Genomic DNA, 24,085 nt, shown 5'->3' on the forward strand with positions numbered 1-24,085 from the left:
GGTTAGAAAGTATGTTAGCTGCTCACTGAGAGACCAGAAGAATCTTTAGAGAGGGGCTCCATCAAAAATGATGTGAATCCTTGACAGGATCCAGGCACAGTTTATATATGGTCAGAGTGAGAAAAGAAATAACAGAACAGTAACGCATGCAGAGAAAATGAGGAATGCAAGAAGATAGTTGAGCTAAGTATCTTTAAGGGTTGGCTTCCACATGTAAATGGAGACACGTGGTTGCCTGGAGTGAGCAGGTGCTTGAGAAAAGTACAGGAACAGACTGGATGCAATGGGGAACGGGGACACCCCATCCCTGAACAATCTAACTCTGGATAGCATTTGAGGGGCCGTTCCAGGAAAATAATGATTTGCCAGGTGTGGGGTGATACATGGCTGTCCTGGTTTTGGCAGGGACAGAGTTAATTTCTTTCCTAGTAGCTGGTACAGTGCTGTGTTTTGGATTTAGGATGAGAACAATGTTGATAACACACTGATGGTTTAGTTGTTGCTAGGTAGTGCTTACACTAGTCAAGGACTTTTCAGCTTCCCACATACCAAGTGACGTCATGCTCAGTACATAAACTGGAGAAAGCTGGCCAGGGGGGGCCGCTGCTCGGGGACTGTCTGGGCATCGGTCGGCAGGTGGTGAGCAATTGTACTGTGCATCACTTGCTTTGTGTATTATTGTTATTGTTATTATTTTATTATTATTGCTATTATTATTTTATTTCAATTATTAAACCCCGCAAATTTCATGGGTTTTTATCTCATTCCACGAGTTTTTCTCACTTCTACTCTTCCAATTCTCTCTCCCATCCCACCGGGGGCGGGGGGGAGGAGTGAGTGAATGGCTGTGTGGGACTCAGTTGCCGACTGAGGTTAAGCCACACGATGGCTAGGAAACTCATCACAAATGTAAGGCGGATATTCAGAGGGGGAAGGCACTCTGGTGCATGAAGACGGTAAAAATCCAGCCTTCAGACATAGGAGAGGTAAACAAGGAATAAGTGAGCTTGAGCTTTAGGGAAGGAAATTGAGATCTGCAGATTCAGTGATCCCAAAGGATGGATACAAGTGGCAACTTAAATCCACATTTTGGAGCGTGTATAGAGCTAGAGTTGCAACCTGTTTCAAAGCAGAAATGTGGCTCTGGACAAGTAAGAGTTGTACAGCATTGTTAACAGTGCTATGTCTTTACTTTGCTACTAAGTAAAAGGACATGCAACTTCAGAAGTTGAATTTGATGTGTCCAATGACCACTTTGGGTGCTGTACAACTTACTAGATGTTACTTGATTTATAGGGCAATACGGATTTTATACTGAATTTATTCCTTATAGTGGACATAGGTAAGGTTTATAGGCTTGCCTCCTCCCCACCCACCTTTTTTTCCTGAGGACACCTTTAGTAATCTGTTAGCCCTCCACCCAGTTGCGTAATTGTCCTAATTGGCATAGCTAAGACAGCAAGTGGTTAAAGGAGTTGTTCTAAGTAGTCTTAGATATACTTTATTTGCATAAAAAGGTAAGAAGAACTGTTTTTCCCTTTTACTCTTTACCTGTTTCCATACCTCCAGATGCTTATCAGGTTATTTGCCATGCTGGGCTCTACAAAGCACTTTTTCTAGAAGATGCATTATTAGCAGAAAGCCTCATGAAATCTTCTGGCAACCGCATCTTGGTAAAGAACCTTCAGTAGCTGATATTTAAGATAGTGCTGTAACAGATACTAGATTTAAATGAACTTCTGATCACATCATCTTTTCTTCTGCTTCCCTCCAGCACTTTCCTCATGGTTTGTTGAATTCTTGGGGATAACAGATAAGTCCGTTACCTTTATTTGTTGTGCATCATCTAATCCAACAATGCTATAGCTTGTCTGGAGAACTTTTAGTTTCCGTACTTTAAAACATGCTTAATGAGCAGCAGAGACAGACGTACAAGTTTCATATAGATTCTTCTACCCCTGTAATATCAAGGGACTATGAGCTGCAGCTTTGAGTTTTCCTTATCTCATAGAAAACACTACCAGCCTTTTTCCTATCTTTCTCTAACGGTTCTTAACAGAAAGCCAGTGTGAAAGTTAAACTTCTCTATATAACCCAGACTGTAAGAAAACTTGAAGACAGCCTAAAGATTTTTTTCAGCTGGGTCCTAACAAGAAAAGGCTGAACTCCCTGTATTCCTTTTCTTGCTCTGGCTATATATATATATGTAAATAAAATACATAAAAACTCTGTGCAGATCCTGTCAAGGATTTGTATTGGATGTTTTCCACGTTCTTTCTGAATTCCCTCTATTACTGGTATTTGAATAACTGTTTGTGGAAATGCTGTTTCCCCTGCTATGGGGCATCCCCTTTCCAAGTCTCCCATTCTCCCACTTCAAACTGCACTCCCAAAAGGGGGCACTACTCGCTTGCAAGCCTAGTGACAGGCCACCAAGGTGGCTAGGGGAAGGAGCACATGACATACCAGGAGAGGCTGAGAGAATCAGGTTTGTTCAACCATAAGAAGAGAAGGCTAAAGGTTGATCTTCTGGCTGTCTACAACTACCTACAGGGAAGCTATGGAGAAAACAGAGCCAGACTTGTGGCAGGTGCACCAGAACAGGACAGGAGGCAATGGACAGAAGCTGGAACACAGGAAACTCCAGTTGAGTATAAGGCAAGTTTATTTTACCACAGGGGTGATCAAACTCTGGAACAAGTTGTAAGAGGTGATGTAGAAACTCCATCCTTGAAGATATTCAAAACTTGACTGGACAAGTCAACTCCCTTCCAACCTACATTATTCTACGTTCATGATACTTGGCACCTCTACAGCAGCTGCTGGAAAAGCCTTTTCAAGCAGATGTGTCTGTTCTTTGCCAGTCTTGGTTCTTTTTAACCTGATCATGATGAACATGTTTGTCACTTTTTTTTGTTTCCTGCAGTTCTGGAGGCAAAACAGCTGATCACTGGTTGAGGACAAGTTATTAAACCCCTTTTTTCTCAAGGAGTGATGCCTCCTCTCTGTGTCTGTGATGGAATCAGTAACTGACCTGGAGGCAGCAACAAATATGTGCAATGGTTGTATAGTCCGTGCTGTCTGCAAGGCTGGGGTTGGCAAGCAAGGTAGATCAAATCAAGTGCTGTAGGAGAATTGAATTACATATTAAATTAAAATTCTGTATACTAGCATGAAATTTGGCCTTCTTTTATTAAATACTTGGGTATCAAGTAATTAGTGTATCTAAAATACTTTGAAAAGTGCATCTTTTCATGTGCAGCAATATCTGAAAACACCCGTAATGATGATCCGGAAGGGCTGCCCTGTTGTCTGATGTTAGAAACCTTAACTGAAAGTGAAGCTTCCAAATAAGGCTTCCTTCCTTCACCTTAGTTTCATTCAGAGACTATATTTTTAGAAAAATGGTTTTAGAGAGACTTCCTATCGACAAATGTAGGTTGCATTAGCCCAATGCTAAAACATGCTTTGAGTTGTGAAAACATCACCTGATTATTAAATATGCGTTAGGACTTGCCACACAAGGAAACTTATTGATATAATTATACTAGTATAATTATGCTCAGACGATTTCCTGTGTCGACAGGCCCTTGGATGCAACTAGTTTGGCCCCTTCTTATTTAGTAACTCATTAGGCCTCTGACTGCATATTAAAATTGCATAATTCTTTGCTAAAAACACTTCAGTGTGCAAGTTTAGTGCTGACTGGCAGCACTGGGTGCTGAGCAGACCAGCAGTTAAGCTTTAAAAAATGATGAAGAATGAAGGACAAAAGAAATTAATGCTCTAAGTCTGGGAAATGGTTCTAAATTAAACGGTCCTGAAATATCATCATTGCACAATTGCATGGATTTCGGAGTAGACGAGCTGAGCCATGCTCATTCAAAAGTGTGGCTCATTCACACCTTTATATACTAGGAGTGTCTTGGCCAGCTGACTCCTTGAGTCACTCTTTTATCTCTAGTTTTGATCCACAATAACGTGCTGGAGTAAGAGCACAGACACAGCCAGCCTTGCGTTTGCAGTCGTGTTTTCAATTTGCAAAACACTGTTTTTGTACTAAAGCAGCATTTCTGGGATTGCGCAGAGTTCCTCTACCACCACCTTTCCCCTACCACTCTTTTTACAGAGTAATTTTGCTTGACTATTAATTTTATTTCAGAAAACTGCCATGAGACTGTTATTTTTCTAATATCTGTCTTCTTCCAGATTTCTTTTTTCAGTAGAAATTCCACTTCTTAAAATTGATAACTGTGAATGCTGAGTTTATGTAAATTGGATGAATTATAATAGGAAGTCTGGGGTTTTTGTGATAAAAATAAGCCTAAAGACAGTATACTGGCACCTCATTATTCAATACCCAGCTTACCTTACTTCACACCTTTAAAACGGGGCTCTTGACGGTCTCAATCATCATAGCAAGGCTGAGAAGTTCTCATTATTCATATTATCTAGCAAATGAGTGAGGAGCTTCTGATACTTACCACACAGATGCTCCAGTTGATTTCATCTTTCTTCCAATTCAGTCTTCCCTTGACAGCACTTTAAAAGTAGAATCCAGGTATGCATGTAGGTTTTCCAACGCTTTGAAATAGTGTCTCTCTAAAAGAATCATCTGTGTTCATGAAGGAGTCTCTGAAAAACAGAAATGGAGCAAGTAACGCGCGTTGGGGTATGAATTTTGGCAGGTTTCCTCGGGCAGGGTGTCACCTTGAGCTCCAGTGGTATCCTGTGTAATGCACCTCACCACGTTGCAAAACCTCCCAGTAGGAATCTTTGTGCTAAGAAAAGCCTTCTCTTGTCGGTACGGTTTCTGTCATGTTTAAAAGTGAGGGAGTGATGGGAATTATGCAGGAGTGCTTGAATAAGGAGTTGGGGCAATTGAATCACTTTGAATGTGTAGCAACTGTGTTTTACGATTGAAACTCATGGGTTTTTTTCTTCGATAGAAAAGATAATAAAGCTCTATCCTTTCCTATCAGCACCGAATTCACTGTTTTGTGACTCCGTACACTTCACAGCTGGTTGCTGTAATACATTTTACACAAGGTAGTTTGATTTTTGCATTCTTAATTTGAGGCAGTAGTCCAAAAAGTGAATTCAGATCAGCAGTTGTAATACTTAGTTTTTTTCCCTTGAAGTTCAGTTCACATCCCTCAGTCCTACAGCCAACACATACGTATCTATTTTATGTGGCAAAAATACAGGTTGACTGCTTATCGGGTCAATGCTGCTGTTTAATAAACAGTACTTATCTCCTTGAAGCAACACCCTGCCCTGAATAAGTTTGCCTAGGGAGTTGAGCCAGAAATAGCTTGCCTTTTTTTTTTTTTAATTGGCTTGTAAAAAAAAAAAATCATTGAAAAAGATGTTTAAAATGAAAATACAGGTAGGTAGTAGTCCTGCTTTCTGAACAGCATGGTTCTTTTTTGTTGGGGTTTTTTTTTTTCCTCTGTCAGATGTGCAGTTTGAAAACTCTGTCAGAGTGCAGATTGTAAAACTCTGTGATCACATCTTTCCCCAGGAGTCTGTGCTTCTCCCAGTGTTTCATGTTATTCTCAAAACTGAATATATGCCCTTACTTTTATTTACTGTTTGTCACTAAAACGCCACTGGAGGAATGTAATGACGTAGTTGAGCAACATGTGATTATGTTGATCCCTGAACACTTAGATATGGCTTTGTTACGCCCCTGTGAGAAGTAGTAAATGATCCCATTTTAATAAGTCTGTGCTTCTCCCAGTGTTTCATGTTATTCTCAAAACTGAATATATGCCCTTACTTTTATTTACTGTTTGTCACTAAAACGCCACTGGAGGAATGTAATGACGTAGTTGAGCAACATGTGATTATGTTGATCCCTGAACACTTAGATATGGCTTTGTTACGCCCCTGTGAGAAGTAGTAAATGATCCCATTTTAATACAGCGGGAGGAGGATGTATTACTTAATTACAAAATTACTTAATTTTGTGGCTTAAATAGCTTGGGGGGGGGGTCCCCTCCATGATGCTAGTCTTTGTACTTCCAACTCTTGTAAACTTTTTTTTTTCATATTCCTGAAAACTAGCCGTCACGTACCAAATCTGGCACAGAAAAAGGAAGGGCAGGGGAATTGGGATGTGGCAGTAGATACAGAAACGTTAGGAGGCATAAAAATAGACAGCAAAGAAAAGGGGAATGCTTAATATTGATGAGATAATGGTTGACCAGCTAATAGTGGTAAGGCTGGAATGCACAGTGTGGTTAACAAGAAATGGAAATGTTAAAATACACATGCCGGGGGCCTGGGCAGAAAATTAAAGTATTTTTGAATGGGTGGTGCTATGGGGTTCATATGGAACAACGCAAAAAAATCATAGAATAACGTTAATGACTAGGACGTGATTTTCAAATGGGAATGTTCTGTTACAAAAGATGGAAATAAAAATAAGTGCTTTAGTGCAGTGATGAGCTATGAAGCATTAAGCAACAGAATGGCTGAAATCATAGGTGGAAGCCAGATTTCTTTGGGAAAAGATGGTAAGTGAGATTCTGATGGAGTAGAGGTAGATGCTTGCTGCAGCTCCTCCTGATCTGATTTGGAGATGGATAATAGAAACCTTTGCAAGTATAAATATTTGTGGGAGTATTTTTTATGTTACTTTCCAGCTGTAGTGATAATGCTATGAATAACTTTGTTAATTGTCATATCTACAATAGAGGGTTCTTTCCAATTAATGAGACAGAAACTTTGTGAATTTGTCATAACAAGCAAGGGGATATGGTGGCTGCGGGGGCCACCTGAGTGAGTGAATCACCTTCAGAAAAATACTTGAAGTAAGCAGAGGTCCTGTAAGTGTTGGGAGAAGATGACAAATCCATACTTTAGAAGTCAAGATGTGCAGGAATTTAAAAAAAAGAACAAAAACAAACAAAAAAAACCCCAAACAAAAACCTGCCAAAGGTTGGGCGGAATTAGTCGACTTAAGTGTTTCAACGTGCCTTCAGGGATGTAAATAGGAAAGGTCAGAGGGGCAGATGGGCTGCTTGCAGTGAGGACTGGGTTGTAGGTAAGTGTCTAGAGCTATTGTGTGAAAACTAAGATACTTTGCTTCATTTCTCAGTACAGGTGCTGACACTGCAAAGGCAAGATGGATAAATAGTAAGAATAATACTCAAATGAGAATTGCTATATTTCCATTGAAAGCAAAACTGAAGGAGTTGGTGTACTTAAATTAGGGAGACAGAATAATCTTTTATCACAGAAACCTGAAGTTTTAGGTCATGGAAATGCAAGTCTTCAGCAACAAACATCTTTAACATATTGATCAAGTTAGTGTTAGAGAATCACAGACTTTAATGACAATGTTTGCGAAAGGGAGGAAAAAAAGCAAATTGAACTGCCATAACATCACATCAAAAGGGTGTATGCCTCAGAATATGTTCGGAAGACAAGATCTGAAACAAACTTCCCAAACGTAAAACAAATGAGAAAACCCAAGATTTTTTAAAATAAATAAATAAAATAACTAACAAAAAAATGTATCGTGTTCCCAATGTCAAACCAAACTATCTGGATTCTGATGAAATATCTGGTATGTGGGAAAACTGGTGCTGAAAGTCAGGTTAGAACAGTAAAAATAAGTAAGGACATGCTGATGAGTGGGGAAAGTGGCCATGGGAAGTGTTGAAGGGTAAAGTGGGGAAATGATGCTACTAAGGTTGGGAATGGTTTTGTTTATTATTTCATTAATGATCTTATGCATAAATGTTAGGAATAAGTACATCACACTTCATCACGGGGCATAGGAGGCATTGTCAGAAAAGGAGGACCTGAGCATCATACAAAAAGCAGTAGGGTAATAGATATGGGTTAAATAATCTATATATTAAAGATCATGTAGCTGGGAGTTACTAGTGAACTGGGAGATGATCAGTCATAAACAACCGAGACAAGCATGCATGTACTGACTGGTCACTGGATGGCCCAGAGCTTCTGTTATAAGGCAGTGGTACAACAGGCAAATGCGGTTTAGGGCTCATAAACCTGACGTTTCCAATTGAGAGATGAAAGCATCAGTGCGGTTGTGCTGGACCCTATGGGACCTCGTGTAGAATAACACTTGGTCTTGTTCAGGAAAGGTGAGCTGAAAATGTATTAGCTTGAAAAATGACTGGAAGGATGAGAATGAAGCCTGGTTTATGAGAAGAGACTAATAGAAGTAGTGTATCCTAGAATTAAGAATTAAATGGGAATTTGGTTTAAATCTAAAAATACAATAAGGAGTACTTTAATCTGAAGGTTAGTGAGTATAACCGGACAATGAATAAATAAAAATGGAAGGATGTTTCTGAGCATTAGAGCATCACCGTACTGGAACAGCTTTCCAGTAGGGAAAATGAGGGTGGGAAAGTGGTGACTGATCTGTTAATGAAGCAATGTGTATTGTTTCTGGTGCTAGCAGAGGAGTGAATTTGATAGTCCCAGGAAACCACACCTGGATTCTTACATAAGTAATGAGAAGCCTCCTGGGTTATTTCACATGTGAAGATTTTGCTGCAAGTTGTTACTGCTCTAAACCATGGAAAACCTGAGTACTGATGCTGCAGGAGTCTTGAATACTCAAGTTGGTACCTTACACACTTCTCTCTGGATTTTTAATGGAATTTCCTAGATTGAAACAACCACAAGCAGCTATTATGCTTCTGCTTCATGTTGTCTGATCTACGGCTGGCGTTTGAGCTCAAAAATACAGTACAGCAGCAGCAGACCATTTGCTCTGTTTGCTTTTTGTTTAAAGGAAGCAGTAGGATATAGTTTAATTCTAATACATAGTGTTTTCCAGAGAGCTGCAACATGTAGGAACAGCTCCTATGCTGTATTCCCCTTTTCGGCAAGCTGCGCGGTATGGTCATTAAGCAAAATGTATATGGGTGAAATGCATGCACTGTATTCGCTTTAGATGCATGCAACTCATCCAAATGTGATCACAAAGGTGGTTTAAGTGGTAGAAACTCCATTTTATAGGTGTTTGCTCAAATAAATGTGGTTAGGTGATTTGCTTCAATGTCTGTTTTGAAACGGAGGTTCTTCCCTGCAATGAAGATCTCGTTCTCACTTTCCCAGCAGTGCCCACTTGGCCTCTCAAATTCCCACCCAGCTGACTTGTAGTATAGGAAAATGCAACTGATTTTAAGATTTTATTCAGTAATCAGGGCTAGGAAATACAGCAAATGGTGAACCAGCATGGGAAGAAGACAGTCAGAATTCATGGACTCCTGATAGCGGGGGGTGGGGTTTTTTCAGTTTTTAGATTGTTTAAAAAAAGTTACCAGTTTAAATATGCTGTGCTTCCTTGGTCAAATAGCCTGTAAATTTGTTTAACTGTCAATTTGATAGAGCTGATGGCTAATTTGTGCTCTCTCTTTCTTTCAGTGCTTGCACCTCCTCCACCGTTGCCACCACCAATACAGGGATATGCCTTTAAACCCCCTCCTCGACCAGATTTTGGCACTTCTGGGAGAACAATCAAATTGCAGGCCAACTTCTTTGAAATGGACATTCCTAAAATAGATATCTACCATTACGAATTGGATATAAAGCCAGAAAAATGCCCTAGAAGAGTTAACAGGTAATACTGTGCTTTGCTTTTCCTCAGTTTATTTACATTCTTTTTTTCCTTTGAAAATGCTGGAGCTGTGTGACCGCTTGGAGGATGTGTCTGTCTTTAGTCATTGTTTGTACTGATAGCTTCCAACTTTGCATATCCATCAATAGGCATTTTTTTTTTCTCCAAGTCTTGCTGTACCAATCCAAGATTTCAGTGCTAATTGTCCCTTATTTTGATTGAACTTGTCAGCATCTTAAGATGCTGCTGATCAAAGCCACTGGTGACAGATGGATAAACTGTATTAACTCTAGTGGAGCTAGGTCAGTATAAACCAACTTGATAAATATGATTCTTAGTATTGCTTGGTTAAATGTTGGAGTGCGATTGGCTGACAAGTCCTTCAGCAGGGAGTTGGTGTTACCAGCTTGTTTTCCCACTTTCCCCTACTGACAAGGGGAGGCAAAACCCATTTGTTTGTGCTGCTGCAAGAGGATCGTGGAGGGACTAAATTAGGTAAGAAATTATCCTTCATCACTAGATTCTATATAAGGGAAAGATATGCTCCTGAACCAGATAGCAAGGTGAAAATATGGATCAGTTGGCCAAGGAAACAAGCAATTAAGTCTTGCATTTTGCATATGTGCCCTATTAGTCACAGTGTGGCAACCTCATTGACTTGAAAAAGAGTGGTGTTGCCAGAAGTGAAACTTGAGAACAAGACTTGGCACTAACTGGAAACCACAAGTGTTATCATCGTAACTACCTACATCTTGACTGTAGAGGATCGGAATGGCATGTTTATATATTCAAGAGCAAAACCTTTCCTTACTAAAAAAGGTCACATGGGTGGAATATGCAGTCATGACCATGAACAAACTGCGGAGTCAAAAAAGCCACCTGAAAGCCGAAGTTTTCTTAACGTGAATTAATAAACTGGAGTGCATTATCCATTGTTAGACTAAAGAGTCGATAATGATAGCATTTTCATAAAGCAGCATCACTACGCTTTGCTATCCTGTTTTTTTTTCCTGTGGTGATCTATTATAAATTTAATTTTTAAGCTAGTCGAGAATTGAATTTCTCTTTAAAAGCAAACACCGTTGTAAGTGTATTAAGCTGAACTCTCTTCTTGCCCAAGGGCAACCCTGCTGATTTCACTGAGATACTCTTACTGCATTGGAGCACTGAAAAAAATTTTCAGCAGTCACTTTTTTCATAGTGGGAGCTGTGAGAGCTTTGCTTTCATTAACCAATATCCCTGCCACCAGCTCCGACCCCGACAACTGGTATGCTGCCAACTGATGCAGATTGCCATGCCTCTGTAGCTCCTCTGGGAGCTGAGTGCTGCACAGCTCCTGTATGTTGTAGTTCTGTGTGATAACCTCTGTTACAGTCCAGCATGTGGGTGCTTGCTCATCAATGGCAGAGAGCATAATTATTGAATAATAAAGCAATTTTTCTCACTGAGAAGGCAGATTATATTCAGTAGCAAGTTCGTTCTCCACTGGCAGCTTCCGACCTGCTCTGCTTTGTCAGGTTAGTCACTCCCTCTGTTGTGGTAACAGGAGCAAGTATGAATCTACATAGATGAAATGCCTTTTGCAGTAAACAAGGATGTCATAAATGCATTCGACAGTGGTATGGTGCATGTTTCTCAGTGCAGTGTGGGAAGAATACAAATTGGATTCACTTAATGAAGTGTATGTTTTATTTCTTTTGAGTGCTTATTCCTACATGCGTTATCCTGTAGATGTACATGCGCTCACCCATGCCTGGGTTTTTGAGCTGTGACCTTTCAGTCCTACATGTATACCTATATTTTTGTGTGTACTTATATATATGTATATATATAGGATTATGCAGGATGCACATGTAGTCCAATTCTAAATGATAGGTTTTTTTCAGCTGGCTTACACATTTCTAGTATTTTGGTTATATAATTCAGATGTGTATTTATAGTAAATAGTTTTTATCATTACTTTATATGTTGTAACCTCTAGAAAGGATAGAGGGAGATTTTATTTTCATGTATGCTACTCCCTCATCTGTGCCAGCTTCGTTCTTCGGTTTTATTCTAGGACTTACTGTGGCTTGGACTATGACCCTGCAGACCCACTGCAGGGATGTGTACAGTGTACATGGCAAGTTCCATGCTGATGAGACATGAGCTGGAGCAGGACTGGAAAACGCACAGCTGAGCCAACGTGCTGCTGTGCCTAATTAATGCAGTCTGGCTACATGTCGCAGAAAGCCCAGATCTATTTGGATAGTTAGATAGGGAGAGTGGGCAATATGAGTTTGGTTCTGCGCTGTGGATGCACTCAGTTTATTTCATGAGGACAGGTAGGACTCGTACAAGGTTCAAGATGAACTGTGCTTGCAGTTGCTGGCCCCAGGTTCTTGGTGTGCTTGCATGATCTTGGTAGAATACTAGTCCCAAAGGGCTGAAGTTAGTGAATTGGTAAATAACTCTTCTTTTAAATTCATGTGGAGAAAATAACTTACTTCTCATTAAGATGTCTCTACCCACAGCTGCAAAGCACCATCGCTAAATGTGGTTTGAAGCTTGAAAACCTTAATTAAGTGGAAGTGTTCATTTTTATATAAAGTAGTTCACAATCGGAAGAACTTGCTCAGTAAGAGAATGGGTTTTCCATTGCTCAGTCTTTAACTCAAGGTTGAAAAATACCTCCTTCCTCCCACCCTCCAAATTACGTACTTGTTCAGTCAGACATTGCAGACCTGAGGCAGAAATTACTGGTCAAGTTTTATTCATACTTCTCAGGAGGTCAGGCAAGTTTCTTTCAATGGTCACATCTTGTCTTAAAGCCTTGGGACACAGCAAAGAAACTGTTAATTAAAACAGTCTTCATTCTTTTCTTGAATGAATTCAGAGTTTCATCTCAGAATTTTGCATTGCTGTAGTATCTAACTGCATGCTGGCTGGGTTAATTGCCTTTCCAAGTCAAGGTGTATGAAATAGTCATCTGCGGTCTCTCTGAGCTGCTAGTTGACAACGGTACTGAAGAAAGAGCATGCTGTGGTTTCCTTTCTGTGTCAGTTTAACTTCTTAATGCCCTTTTGCCCCAAGCTGTACGTTAAGGATCTTGTAGGCAGCGTATTGCAGACCACTGATGGATTTCAGATTTTACAGCCTTGTGATACAGATAGCCTGAAGGATGTCTCTTTGGGACATTGGGACCAAAGAAGGACCTTTGACATCAAAGGGTGTTGTTATTCCAACAGACCTCTCATCAGCTGGTGAATTGTTTTGTATGACCAGTGTGTAAACACTGTGGTTTGACAAGAACTTTGTGAGTAGTTACCTCATTCATACAAATGTGCAACCTAATTCCAACTATGCTTAAATGAATATGTATTTTTAATATGCATGGGTCCCGGTAAATGTGCTTATCCAGTTTTGTTGGATGGATCCCAGTTTTGTTTCATACATGAAAAAATTACATTTGAAAGTAATATTTCTGTGAGATGCAAAAAGTTTGCATATCGCTGTCATCATAGAACTATTGTCCTTACACTAAGGCTGTAAGCTTGGATAGTGATTTTTTTTTTTTTTTTTTTTTTTGAAAGCTGCTCAGGCTACTGAGCTGTTGGTCCATGGTCCTTGCAGAAAGGGCTGTTAGGACAGGGGAGCAGAAGCCCCAGGAGAATACCAAGCACCGCTCGTTTTGAGCTTGAGAGAGCATGAGCCTTTCGCTTTACCACTTTCAGTAGATCACAGAAAAGAGGAAGGAAAGTTTCAGTCTGAAAAACCTAAAAATAGCTGCTTTAAGAAAACAGTTTAGTCTGTGAAAAGGTTGCTTTAATTCAGATCAGTCAAACAAATCTTGCCTTTAATACTCAACAGTGGACAACCCTTTCATTTACCTAATGCCTCTATTCATAAATATTAGTGTTAGTGTTCATTTGCTACTTAACATCAAAAGTAAAAAGTTGAACTAACGTAATCTTTTTGTATTTTCAGAGAAATAGTGGAGCATATGGTTCAGCACTTTAAAACCCAGATTTTTGGGGATCGCAAACCAGTGTTTGATGGAAGAAAAAACCTTTATACAGCTATGCCGCTTCCCATTGGGAGAGATAAAGTAAGTTTTAAATAGAAAAGTTTCTAATTGGAGATTTTAATGTAATATTTTCAGAGCCTTTCTAATAACTGATAGGAACTGATTTTATATTACTGGAGCAGATGTCTCCTTCTGTTGCCACTTTGCTCAGGGTGTGGTTTGTCAGGATAGAAGTGTGAGCTTGTTGCCATCAAAATGGGTCACTCCCCTTTCCCTATCCCTTCTTTCCTCCCTCTCTTTCTCCCCACTCGCATGGTTTCTGCTGTTTTGGTGAGCTGGATCAACTGCCCAAGACAGTGGACAAGCTCCATACTGGCACTAGGGAGAAAGTGAAAGCATAGTTGAGTTTGGGAGAGGGGAGCGGAAGCACCCCTCTGGGCAGCAGCAAGCTGTTGTGCCAGCTCGTTAATCTCATCAAAGATTCTCACTGTCCACTAGCTAGAAGGAACTCCTCCAACCCTCTGTTGGCGGTATGGAACCTCTTCCCTAATCCTTTACAATGTGAGAGCCAAATTAATTTAAACTGCACAGGTTAAGACCTGCTAGCTTAGCCCTTCATGCAATTGAAAAGGACTTGCATGTTCTGTTTGCCAGCTCTGTACGTGGGGCAGTGACCTCTTTGGTCACTCCGGTTGTAGCTGCGAAGTGTACCCACCTCTGTGCCCATTGACTGGTGAAGCAGAAGGGACTGTGTTGGAACATGCTAACACAAAAACCCTATAAAATAACAGCCTACACTTCTGTGGTCTAATATCAGATTGAATTTTCTGTGGCCTTTTTTATTTAGATGATGAACACTTGAGGATACAGTCATTCTCATTACTCACTTATACTATGGTAGATCCCAAAGGCCATTGTACCCTTCTGCTGTGGGTGCAAGGTGAGGCATGCACAGTTACAGCGGAAGACTGTCCGATCCCGTAGAAGTTGATTACAACCTAACTAGACAAAAGTAAAATATAAGGGGGAAAGGGAAATACAGAGAAATGTGAAAACTTGCTTATATGATAAAACTGGGAACAGAGCTTAGGTCTTCCTAAATTGAGTAGCAGTGTGCTACAAAATAGTTCATGCTGTCCTTCGCTGTCTCATATTGTATGCCTGTGCAGTGCTTGACATAGTTAATAGTTCTACCTGAATCAAGCTCTTAATCTCATGTGTGTAATTTTTGTTTCCCCCAAATGTATTTAAGTGAATGTCATGCAGTAAAGGTCAGTCTCTACTCCAGTCTTAATTATTTTTTCATTAACTGCTAAGCTAATGTCTAGGAAACTATAAAGGAATCATTTAAAAGTATTAGAGATTTTTTTTTCACTTTCACATATAGTATTCCAGTTCCTACAGATTTGACATGCAAGATTGCAAAGTATTTGCTAAAGGTGGAATGATACTTGATGAGTGTCTCCTAGGGGTTTAAACAAGTCCTCTGGATGCACGCAGAGTTACCTTATAACTATAATATGTTCCAAGCTGTGGATGACTGACAATATATTTTATGACAAATATGAAGTTCTGCATTTAATAAGTGAAGGTAAATGAAAAATGGTTTGTCTGTGGAGGATAAACAAACTGGGATCAAATTAATACTTGAATCTAATGAGACTTTGTGGGATGCAAGTTGACCTTACTCTGATTGGGTCATGAGATGACCTCCTCCTTCTATTCAGTCAGCAGCCATTCAGACACAAGAAGGAACAGGACTCGATTCTTGAGGCTTTAGATTTTAAAGACCACGTATACTAAATCATACATGGTAAAAATGAAGTCTAGTGACAGTGTGTCAGCAGGAAATGCTTTTGATGCCCAATGCCTTCGTGTCTGTGCAAACAAATGTTGTAACCTACACCTGGGAAAAGGCTGGCTTTAGTGATTTTGTTAACCATTTTGGGTGGGACAGAATTATCTAGCCGGAGCGATGATCATTTGCAAAAGGCAGTCACTGAGGAGAGTGTTCTTAATGGAGATTAGCACAAGATGGTTCAGATAGTTCCATCTGTGGCTCACGTTTAGGCTCGCTTTTAATAAATTCATTTTTTTTTTTTTCCCTATTTCCCACGGGATATAGGACTTTGTCGGTTGTTCTGTCATACATATATTAGTATTATTACCCTGGAGGAAAGAGTTAATAGAGATAAATCTTCAGCTGGTTTAAATCAGATGTGGGGAAATTTAGCTTAATGAGGGAAATTTTTTACATGGCACTAAATTGGTTTAAGCATGGTTTAAACCAGTATAAAGCTTGTAGGCATTAGGACTTTTCTCTAGCAAAATTAGATTAGGTTTCTTTGGGGTTTTTTTTGGCTGTTCTGTACATAATAAATGTAGCAAGTTTACTGCACATCTGATCACGTTTGGGACCATATTGAAAAGATTCATGAACATACAATGATTAATAGATGATCCTTAATCTAAGTAGAAGAAGCCCTTGATTTACTTGCAGTGTGCATCGGTAGTGGAAGAACTGATGCTAAACAGAAGGCTGACACCAAATTGCCAACATTTTTTTCCCTCCTGTTGCTTTTTAACTTAATTAGTGCACTCTGTCCTCATCTCTTGTGGGTGGTGATTGTTCTGGGGCTGGATTTTTTTTTGTCCTTGCTGACAACCCTGCTGCTTTTATAACTTTTTCTATTATAGAAATACTTTTATGCTTGGCCTTCATTGTTATCGTACCTATTTTCATTCCTTCCTTATCGTACCTTATTTTCACTCTTTAATTCCTTCATTTCTTTAGACCTTTCAGAACGAATATGTAATTATTAACAGAATATTTTCTTAGTTTTTACTTGTACACATCATGAAGAAAGAAGTGTATAGGACACTGTCAAGGTATGAAGATATTAATAGTCTCCTCTTTCCTCATAGGTTCTAACAGCAAGCCCAGGTCACCTCTAACTGTGGCTTTGTACTCAACTGCTGCGTTACTTGTGTATTTCCCTAAAATGTCCTTCTACGATTAAGAGCTAGAAATAAATTTTAACTGAACTTGAAAGTTTTCTCACCTAGCAAGATTCAAGAACAACTGATATATCTTAACATAGATCTTAAGCAGTCTTTAATTAGAAAAACAGTGATTATGAGTGACCCAAGCTGCAGTTTGATACAGAAATCCTGCTGCTGTTCCCTTTTTCAGAAGGAAAGTGTTAATCCTGTCTATGGCCACAATCTTACTCCTCTTGACTTTGTCTATTTGAAGCACTGCTAATGCCATGATAGAAGCAGACCTCTTTCTTACATCCGTAGCTTGAGATTTCCAAACAAGTCCATGGGAGGTGGGCACCCAAATACTTGATTGGAAACTGCGCATTTGTTTTCCTTCCCAGCGATTGAGAGGAAAAGCTCTTAGATTAATATAGAAAAGGTACATTGTATGCTGAAAACATGATAAAATAATCACGTAGTGATGCATATATTTTATAGAGAAAAAGGAATACTAAGAATTCCTCAGAAAACATGGAGAATAAGTTTTATTATTTTTAAACAGTGATATATGCTGATTTGCATGAGTCAGTCAGACTACACTGGCTACAAGACCTATTCTTTTTAAGAACGGCTTTCAAATTTTTCACAGGCTTAATGATTTTTCACATCCTTACAGTAACAACCCTTTCATTTAGTTTCTTTAGTTGCAAAATTATGTCAACTGTGTTGCAATTTAGCAGTGGGTCTAGCAGGTAGTAGGTTAGTGACTGAGATTGTAAATTTTTTATTTGGGGATAGATTACACCTGGTGAAACTGTAGGAAATGAAACATTAAATTCGGCTTTAGAGTTTATTCCTAATAGTAAATTACATGGTAAAATTCCCATTTAAAGCTACTTTGTCTTGAAATTTTTCTTATTTTGCTTACTCAGTCAAACATGAGCGGTTCATTTGGCCTTAAAAATATAGAGTGGGATAAATAAAGTATTACTGAGAGATTTAAATTCTGATTTGCAGTGCCTAAAAGTATATGTGATCTTGTGGATGTGGATTAAGGACACATTTTTTGGTCCTAATGTATTTTTATGATTTTTTTTAAACAAACTCTTCAGTAGCATGTAATTCAGGTGAGATATTAAGGAAGAAAACCTGGAAAGCTGGATTTAAACCTTACTTATTCGAACAGTGACTCTAATTCAACTGTTTTGATGTAGGGTTAGACCCAACAGCAAAAGCTGTTTGGGCCAAATTCAGTGGTGTGAATTCACTGTCACAGCTATGCTAAATGTAATAGGTATTTGCAGTCTAGCAATTGGAATAGAAATTCTTCAATCCTGGGTCTTTTATTTCTACCAGGGACACAGATACTGCAACACAAGTACTCCTGTTCTTCATCTCTTTCTATTTCATCATGGTGAAGGAGCTCTGTAAATTGAAACCAGGAGGGGGAAAAAAATAAAATGAAATCTTTTTTTACATTAAGGGTACTAAAGTTGTTAATAATCAGATGAGTTGTGTATTAACGGTATTGGGAACAATAAGAAATTACAAAACTTGATTTGGAGGAGGAGAGAAGTTTAAAGGAAAATGCCGTTCAGGTGCAACAGATGTCTTCCATCATCTGTAAATGAGATGTAAGCTGAAGACCTTTTGATGGCTTGGTGGAAAAAAAGGCTTTGTAGAAAGCTTCCAACCTGTGTCAGCTGAAAACCTGTACCTTTATTTGCGCAGCTTTTCAGCAGAATTAACCTTCTGGGCCAGATTCAGACCAGCGACCCTTCAATTACAGACTCCAGTTCCTGTTGCTTTCCTACGGCCATACAGCTCCTTTCTCTGCTCGAGTCTCCTAGTGAATGATGTTTGTACTAGAGGAGAGATGCGTCTGTAATATTAATTTTGACTGCCTTCTATAAATTGTCTACTCGTTTTTTTGGCGTATGGGAAGGCTTATTATTTGTGTTTTATCTTTCCTTCCTATTTTTTGACTGAAGAAGCTAACTGCCACAAAAGACCAGATGATTGCATATATTAGCTCACTGTTACCCATGTATTATTTTTGCTAGCCCACTAATTACAGTTTGTCTGTTAAGTGGATGCCTTTTATATTTAAATTGTAAGCTCCCTAGGACAGGAAAATGCAATGTTTTTGTTTATATCCAGCACAAAGGGTACTCTGATCTTGTTACTTCTTGTAGTCACTCCCAGAACTGCTAATCATTTCAGACAAGCCTTAATTTTTGTCAGTTTAAGAACTTCTGTGCTCAGGCTTTCTTTGTTTTAATAAAGAGGAGAAATCAGCATTACAAGTTAATTACAAGTAATTGGCTAAAGTAATTTACCATAATGTAGTTTGCCAGTGGTTTTTTAGGAAAAAAATTCAAAGTAGGGCATAACATGTCAAAGGAGTGCCCCTGTTTCCTGCCTGATAGCATCACTAGTACTTGGGGGTCATTGTTTATTCTTTCTTTGGTATTTAAAAATAAGAGGTTTTGGGGTTGGTGGGTTTTGTGGTTTTTTTTGTTTTGTTTGTGGGGTGGTGGTGTTTGTTTTTTTTTCCTTTGAAAGCTCCTTGTGGATCTTGTTTTCTCTCATTTGATCTATGTCTACAGTAATAGTATATAAAGCGCTCTGGCGCTCTAGAGAGCGAATACCAGAAATTCATGAATCTTGGCAGGTAGTGACAGACTACTTTTTATTTTAGGCACGCAGGAGATGACGTGAGCGGTGATGCATTAGTATGCGTTGGGTATCTGAAATCAGGTTATTGGATCTTCACGGAGACCTCCCTGTTGATACTCAAGCACTTCCAAACTATAATGTTGCCTCAAAGAGGGAGATAGATGCCAGTTGGGAAGCACGCCAGCTTTCTGAAATACACCTTTGGAAAGATCTAGCTGTAAAAAGAGGCTGTACCTAATGTATGATGTTTCTTCATCATTGCTTTTTGTCTCTTCCCATGCTTTATAGTGCTGTTCAGAGGAATCCATCGTCTCTTCCAAGCCCCTTCCATTTTCCCCTTTAAATGGAAAGAATCATCTTGGTTTGTTGTTTGGCATTGTTGCAGGTGGAGCTGGAGGTCACGCTGCCAGGAGAAGGAAAGGACAGAATATTTAAGGTGGCTATAAAGTGGATGTCCTGTGTGAGTTTGCAGGCTTTACATGATGCTCTTTCTGGTCGGCTGCCAAGTGTCCCGTTTGAAACCATCCAGGCACTGGATGTAGTGATGAGGCACTTGCCTTCCATGAGGTGAGGGAAAGACCTTGACGTTGTTTAGGAGGTTGCATTGTTATTTGAATTGTTTCAGTGGCTTTTTGGGTAGGATGTGCTTTCATAGCTCAACCAAAATAATAGCTATCTAGCAGATGGCATGCTCAGGCAAGAGGCAATACGGTGCTTTTCTGCTCATCGGGTGGAATTAGTAGCCTCCAGCCTGGACGCAAGTCCCTTTCCCTACTGGTCTTCAGACTTGCTCCATGTTTGCGTGCTCTCGGGTCAGGGGTGCCCTGCCACGTCACTTTTACCCCGTTTCTCTGTAGCCTCAGAGAAGGAAGCCCTTCCAGAGTGGAAAGTAGTTGGAGGTTGGTAGACATGTAAGGGTGGTTTTAAAACTTGTTACCCTGTTCCTATGTGTCCTTGGGCAGATGTTTATTGCCAATTTTGTATAAAGGAGACTGTGCTAGGGGGACATTAATGTCACCCAGAATAGCTGTTTTTATAGAAAAGCAAAACTTGAAAATTATTTTGTTTTTTCCAAGCAAGTGGGATCTACAGCATTTGTAGTCAAACCCAAGAAATACTGGGTTTAATTCTGCTGCCATGAAACAAGTCATTTAAGACCACTGTTCAAATAACTTTCAATTGGAAAATAAAGAACAAAGCTTAGTAGGGCTGAACTTTCCCATTTTGAAGGGCTAAACAGGGAAAATGAGTTAAATTTATGTAAATATCTTTAAATAGCCTTATATTACATTGACTTTATCCTCACATTAAGGATAAAAAAAAAAAAATCACTTTAGTCAGGTTTTGCAACACAGAAAACAACTGAGACTAGTTAGTCACACATCTTCATTCAGAGAAACATATTAGTGCTGGATTGTTTGATATTAAGTGTGCAGTACTGAATTACCAAGATGAAAGATGCATCAAAAATATTTGTTAGATCAGTTGTTCACCCACGCAAAGTTTCCATGGATTTCAGAGGAAGCTATGCACAAGTAAGGGGAGAGATTATTACATTGTTGTTTTAATAGCAGAGATGTTTAATTATTTTCTTACTGAAGCGTAGCTGAATTTTTAAGAGTACAAAAAATTATTAATGCTTTTTGTTCGAATTAGTAGGTATATTAACGAGTATACTGAAAATAAATTTAAACAAACACGAGTAGTAGCCGGTTTCTTACTGTAACTAGCTGGATTTTGAGAGGTGTAACCTGAGTCCTGACAGGAATCTCAGCTACTGGTAATTTGAAACACTTGACACTTCTGTGCTTTTGTGAATAGGAATTTGCATGAGTTATGGCTTTATTGCAATTTTTTATTTTGCTTTAGTTTTATGATCTGAATTTATTTTCTTTATTGCAGATATACTCCTGTGGGGCGATCTTTTTTTACAGCATCAGAAGGGTGCTCAAATCCATTGGGTGGTGGCAGAGAAGTTTGGTTTGGCTTCCATCAATCAGTCAGACCTTCGTTATGGAAAATGATGTTAAATATTGATGGTAGGTCCTATAAAAATCTTCTCTTGTTCCTTCTTTCTCTTTCAGTGGAAAGGCAAAAGTTTTGTTCCGTTCGTTGGATTTCTTAAAAATTTCCTCAGTATTGTTGTAATATAACATTAACGTTTTTGTCTACAGTATCTGCAACCGCATTTTACAAAGCACAGCCAGTTATCGAGTTTGTATGTGAAGTTTTGGACTTCAAAAGTATTGACGAACAACAAAAACCTCTGACAGATTCCCAAAGGGTAAAGTTTACCAAAGAAATAAAAGGTAATGATTCAATTATATTAAACTGCTTTATTCTGTCTGATGTGTTGCCACTACACGTTCAAAATATTTTCTATAGCAGTTGCCTTATTGGGAGACAGATTACCACAACGAACAGTGCACATACAGTTTTTGAGCAAAACTAAGAGGCAAGAATCATTTTACTACTTACATATATTTCAAGACTTTCAGAAGTCTTCTGATCAATTTTGTGTTTCAGTCTACTTGTCCTTTTTCTTACTACATCGGTTAATCTCTGTAGCTTCACAGAGTCACTTTGTGAATATAAGCAAAGTTGGGTCAGTTCAGGTAAGTATGTGGCTTCAGATTTGATGAATCACTACTATAAAAAGCAAAGCGAGTTTTGGGGTGTTTTTTGTTTTGAACGAGCCACATATAGAGCTCAGGTATGCACATAAGTAAACTATCACATATTCAAGAATCTGTAGTAATTATATATGCGTGTGCATTTTGTCTGTGGCAAATATAGGGTAGTTTAATTAGCTTTGCCTTTAATGAAAGTGCTTTAGCGAAACCATGAAGGTGATATGTTTTACTCTAAGTGATGGGATGAACTAAAACTTTGTAGCAGATGGATGGTAATTTATTTTAGTGAGATTAGTTACTGGCTTGTGACTTACGCAAGCTTCTCCTCGTTTAAGTGTAAGTGTTCTTGACATACCTTCTTTTTTTTTTTTTGTGCCTCACCACCACCCAGTCACTCGATCAAGTGGCATGTCGAAGTTACTGGTGCGTGTTGGCATCTGAGAGCATCTCAGTGTAGAGGTACTACTGAGATCTTTTCAGCATATAGAGCAGCATCCCTTATTATGTCAGTCTCCTTAAAAACAATTTATCTTCCCAAATGAATATTCCTTTATTGTATTTAGAAGTTATATTTACTGTAGTGTTTTACTCTAAAGTACACCTGTCTTTCGAGTAAATATGAGTTAACAGTTAGAAATACAAAACTTTCATATTCTTCACTTTTGAAACATATTGGTAGTGCCAGTCCCAGTTCCATGACAAAGATACTCCAGTTCCTAATCCATTAATTTCAAAATGTTTACAAAGACTGGGATTTCACGGTGGGGTGTGGTTTTTGTTTTGTTTTTTTTAAATTACCTGATCTTAAATTTTTCTCATTACTGGTGTCAAGATTTTCATATTCCAGATTTTACTAATAATTTAGCAATGTGTTTTTGCATATTTAGATATATTTCATACATATACTCTCCTGGAAGTAAATTACAGTTATTTTAGTATGTAATAACTGAATCAAAGAGTAGGAGGAAGGAATCTTACTGTTTGTGTTCACTGAAGGTTTTTCCTTCATGATATGCTTGATAGAAAGAAAGGAAGTTAAAAAAGAAAAACAAACTCCGTAAATCTGTCATGCAGCTTCCCTGTTTCCACAAAATCATCTTTGCCCAGCTAGATGTTAGAAAGAAAAGTATAAATAAATCCTGAGTTTGTACTGGTTGTAAGTGTTTTGAAAAAATAATCAGGCGCTGAATTGCCATCTGCTTTTGTCATTTTTTCCATGAGGGTTTTCATTCTTCAGGTAGAAGTCATCTCAAATTTGCAGCAAAGCTAGTTGTAAATTGAGGTAACAGTTTATCTTTTAATGAAAATACTGTGATACAGATTTTGGAGGAATTAATGAAAACTTGATATTTATTGAAGGTTTCATAATAGATGGCACTTTGAGCTATAACAAATTACATGGAAAGATTAGTATGTTATTTGGCAAGTTATTAGTGCCCTTGACAGATAGGGGAAATATATGTACTGTTACTCAGCAGCAGCCTGAGTTTATACACACGTGCAGATATATAAGGAATTTCTATCTACAGCCCCCTCTTTCCTATTCCCACACATTCAACTTCCTATCTCTAATAGCCCACCTACATCTGTTTCTGCCTAAGCATGAAAGTAATACAAATGAAAACGCTGCATTCAAGCTTATATTTGTGCACGGTGGTAAATTAGAAACAATTCTATATGGGTAGCTGTGTTGTGCTGGTTTGGAGTGGATAATTTATTCTTCTAGAAGTTTTTGGCTTTCAGGTGGGCTTGGCTTTTGTGCCAGTGGGGTTTGCAACAGATGTTTGTCTTCACGAAGAATAAAGCCCCGTGGCCTCATTCCCGTGGGCTCCTACAGGCTGTATGGGTATTTTCCCAGCCCCCTGATTCATTAGTTTGGGGTTGGTTGCAATAGTTGGAGGTCTCACAGACACCGTATGTTTAGACATAAAGTATAAACAAGCTTTTTGTTTCAAGGAGGTTGCGTGCCCTTTCTGTCCTTCCACCATCCTGGACTTCCTTAGAGGTACAGAATTGGAATTTACAGAATGCGTTCAGCTTCGTCTGTGAACTCTTGGGGCTTTGGGGTTTCGTCTTGTCTCTAAAATTCTTTGTTGAACTTTGGCTGAAGCTCAGGGGTTTTGAATTTTAAGACACTGAATTGTTATTTTTTATTTCTGTCTGGGATACCCTTT

General features: G+C 38.9%; 1 protein-coding gene across 1 annotated transcript in view; it reads left to right on the top strand.

The window, feature by feature from the left end:
- The first annotated feature begins 9,419 nt into the window (after positions 1–9,419).
- AGO2 (argonaute 2, RISC catalytic component) overlaps positions 9,420–24,085 on the top strand; it is a 32,981-nt gene continuing 18,315 nt past the window's right edge. The window contains exons 1-5 of the mRNA XM_009285080.2: positions 9,420–9,613; positions 13,578–13,698; positions 19,664–19,845; positions 21,181–21,317; positions 21,453–21,587. Of these exons, the coding sequence (XP_009283355.1) occupies positions 9,537–9,613; positions 13,578–13,698; positions 19,664–19,845; positions 21,181–21,317; positions 21,453–21,587 (652 nt within the window). The 5' untranslated portion in view covers positions 9,420–9,536. The remainder of the gene's footprint in view (positions 9,614–13,577; positions 13,699–19,663; positions 19,846–21,180; positions 21,318–21,452; positions 21,588–24,085) is intronic.

This window comes from Aptenodytes forsteri, unplaced genomic scaffold (assembly GCF_000699145.1).
Source record: "Aptenodytes forsteri isolate BGI_AS27 unplaced genomic scaffold, ASM69914v1 Scaffold182, whole genome shotgun sequence".
In the NCBI taxonomy this organism is placed as follows: Eukaryota; Metazoa; Chordata; class Aves; order Sphenisciformes; family Spheniscidae; genus Aptenodytes; species Aptenodytes forsteri.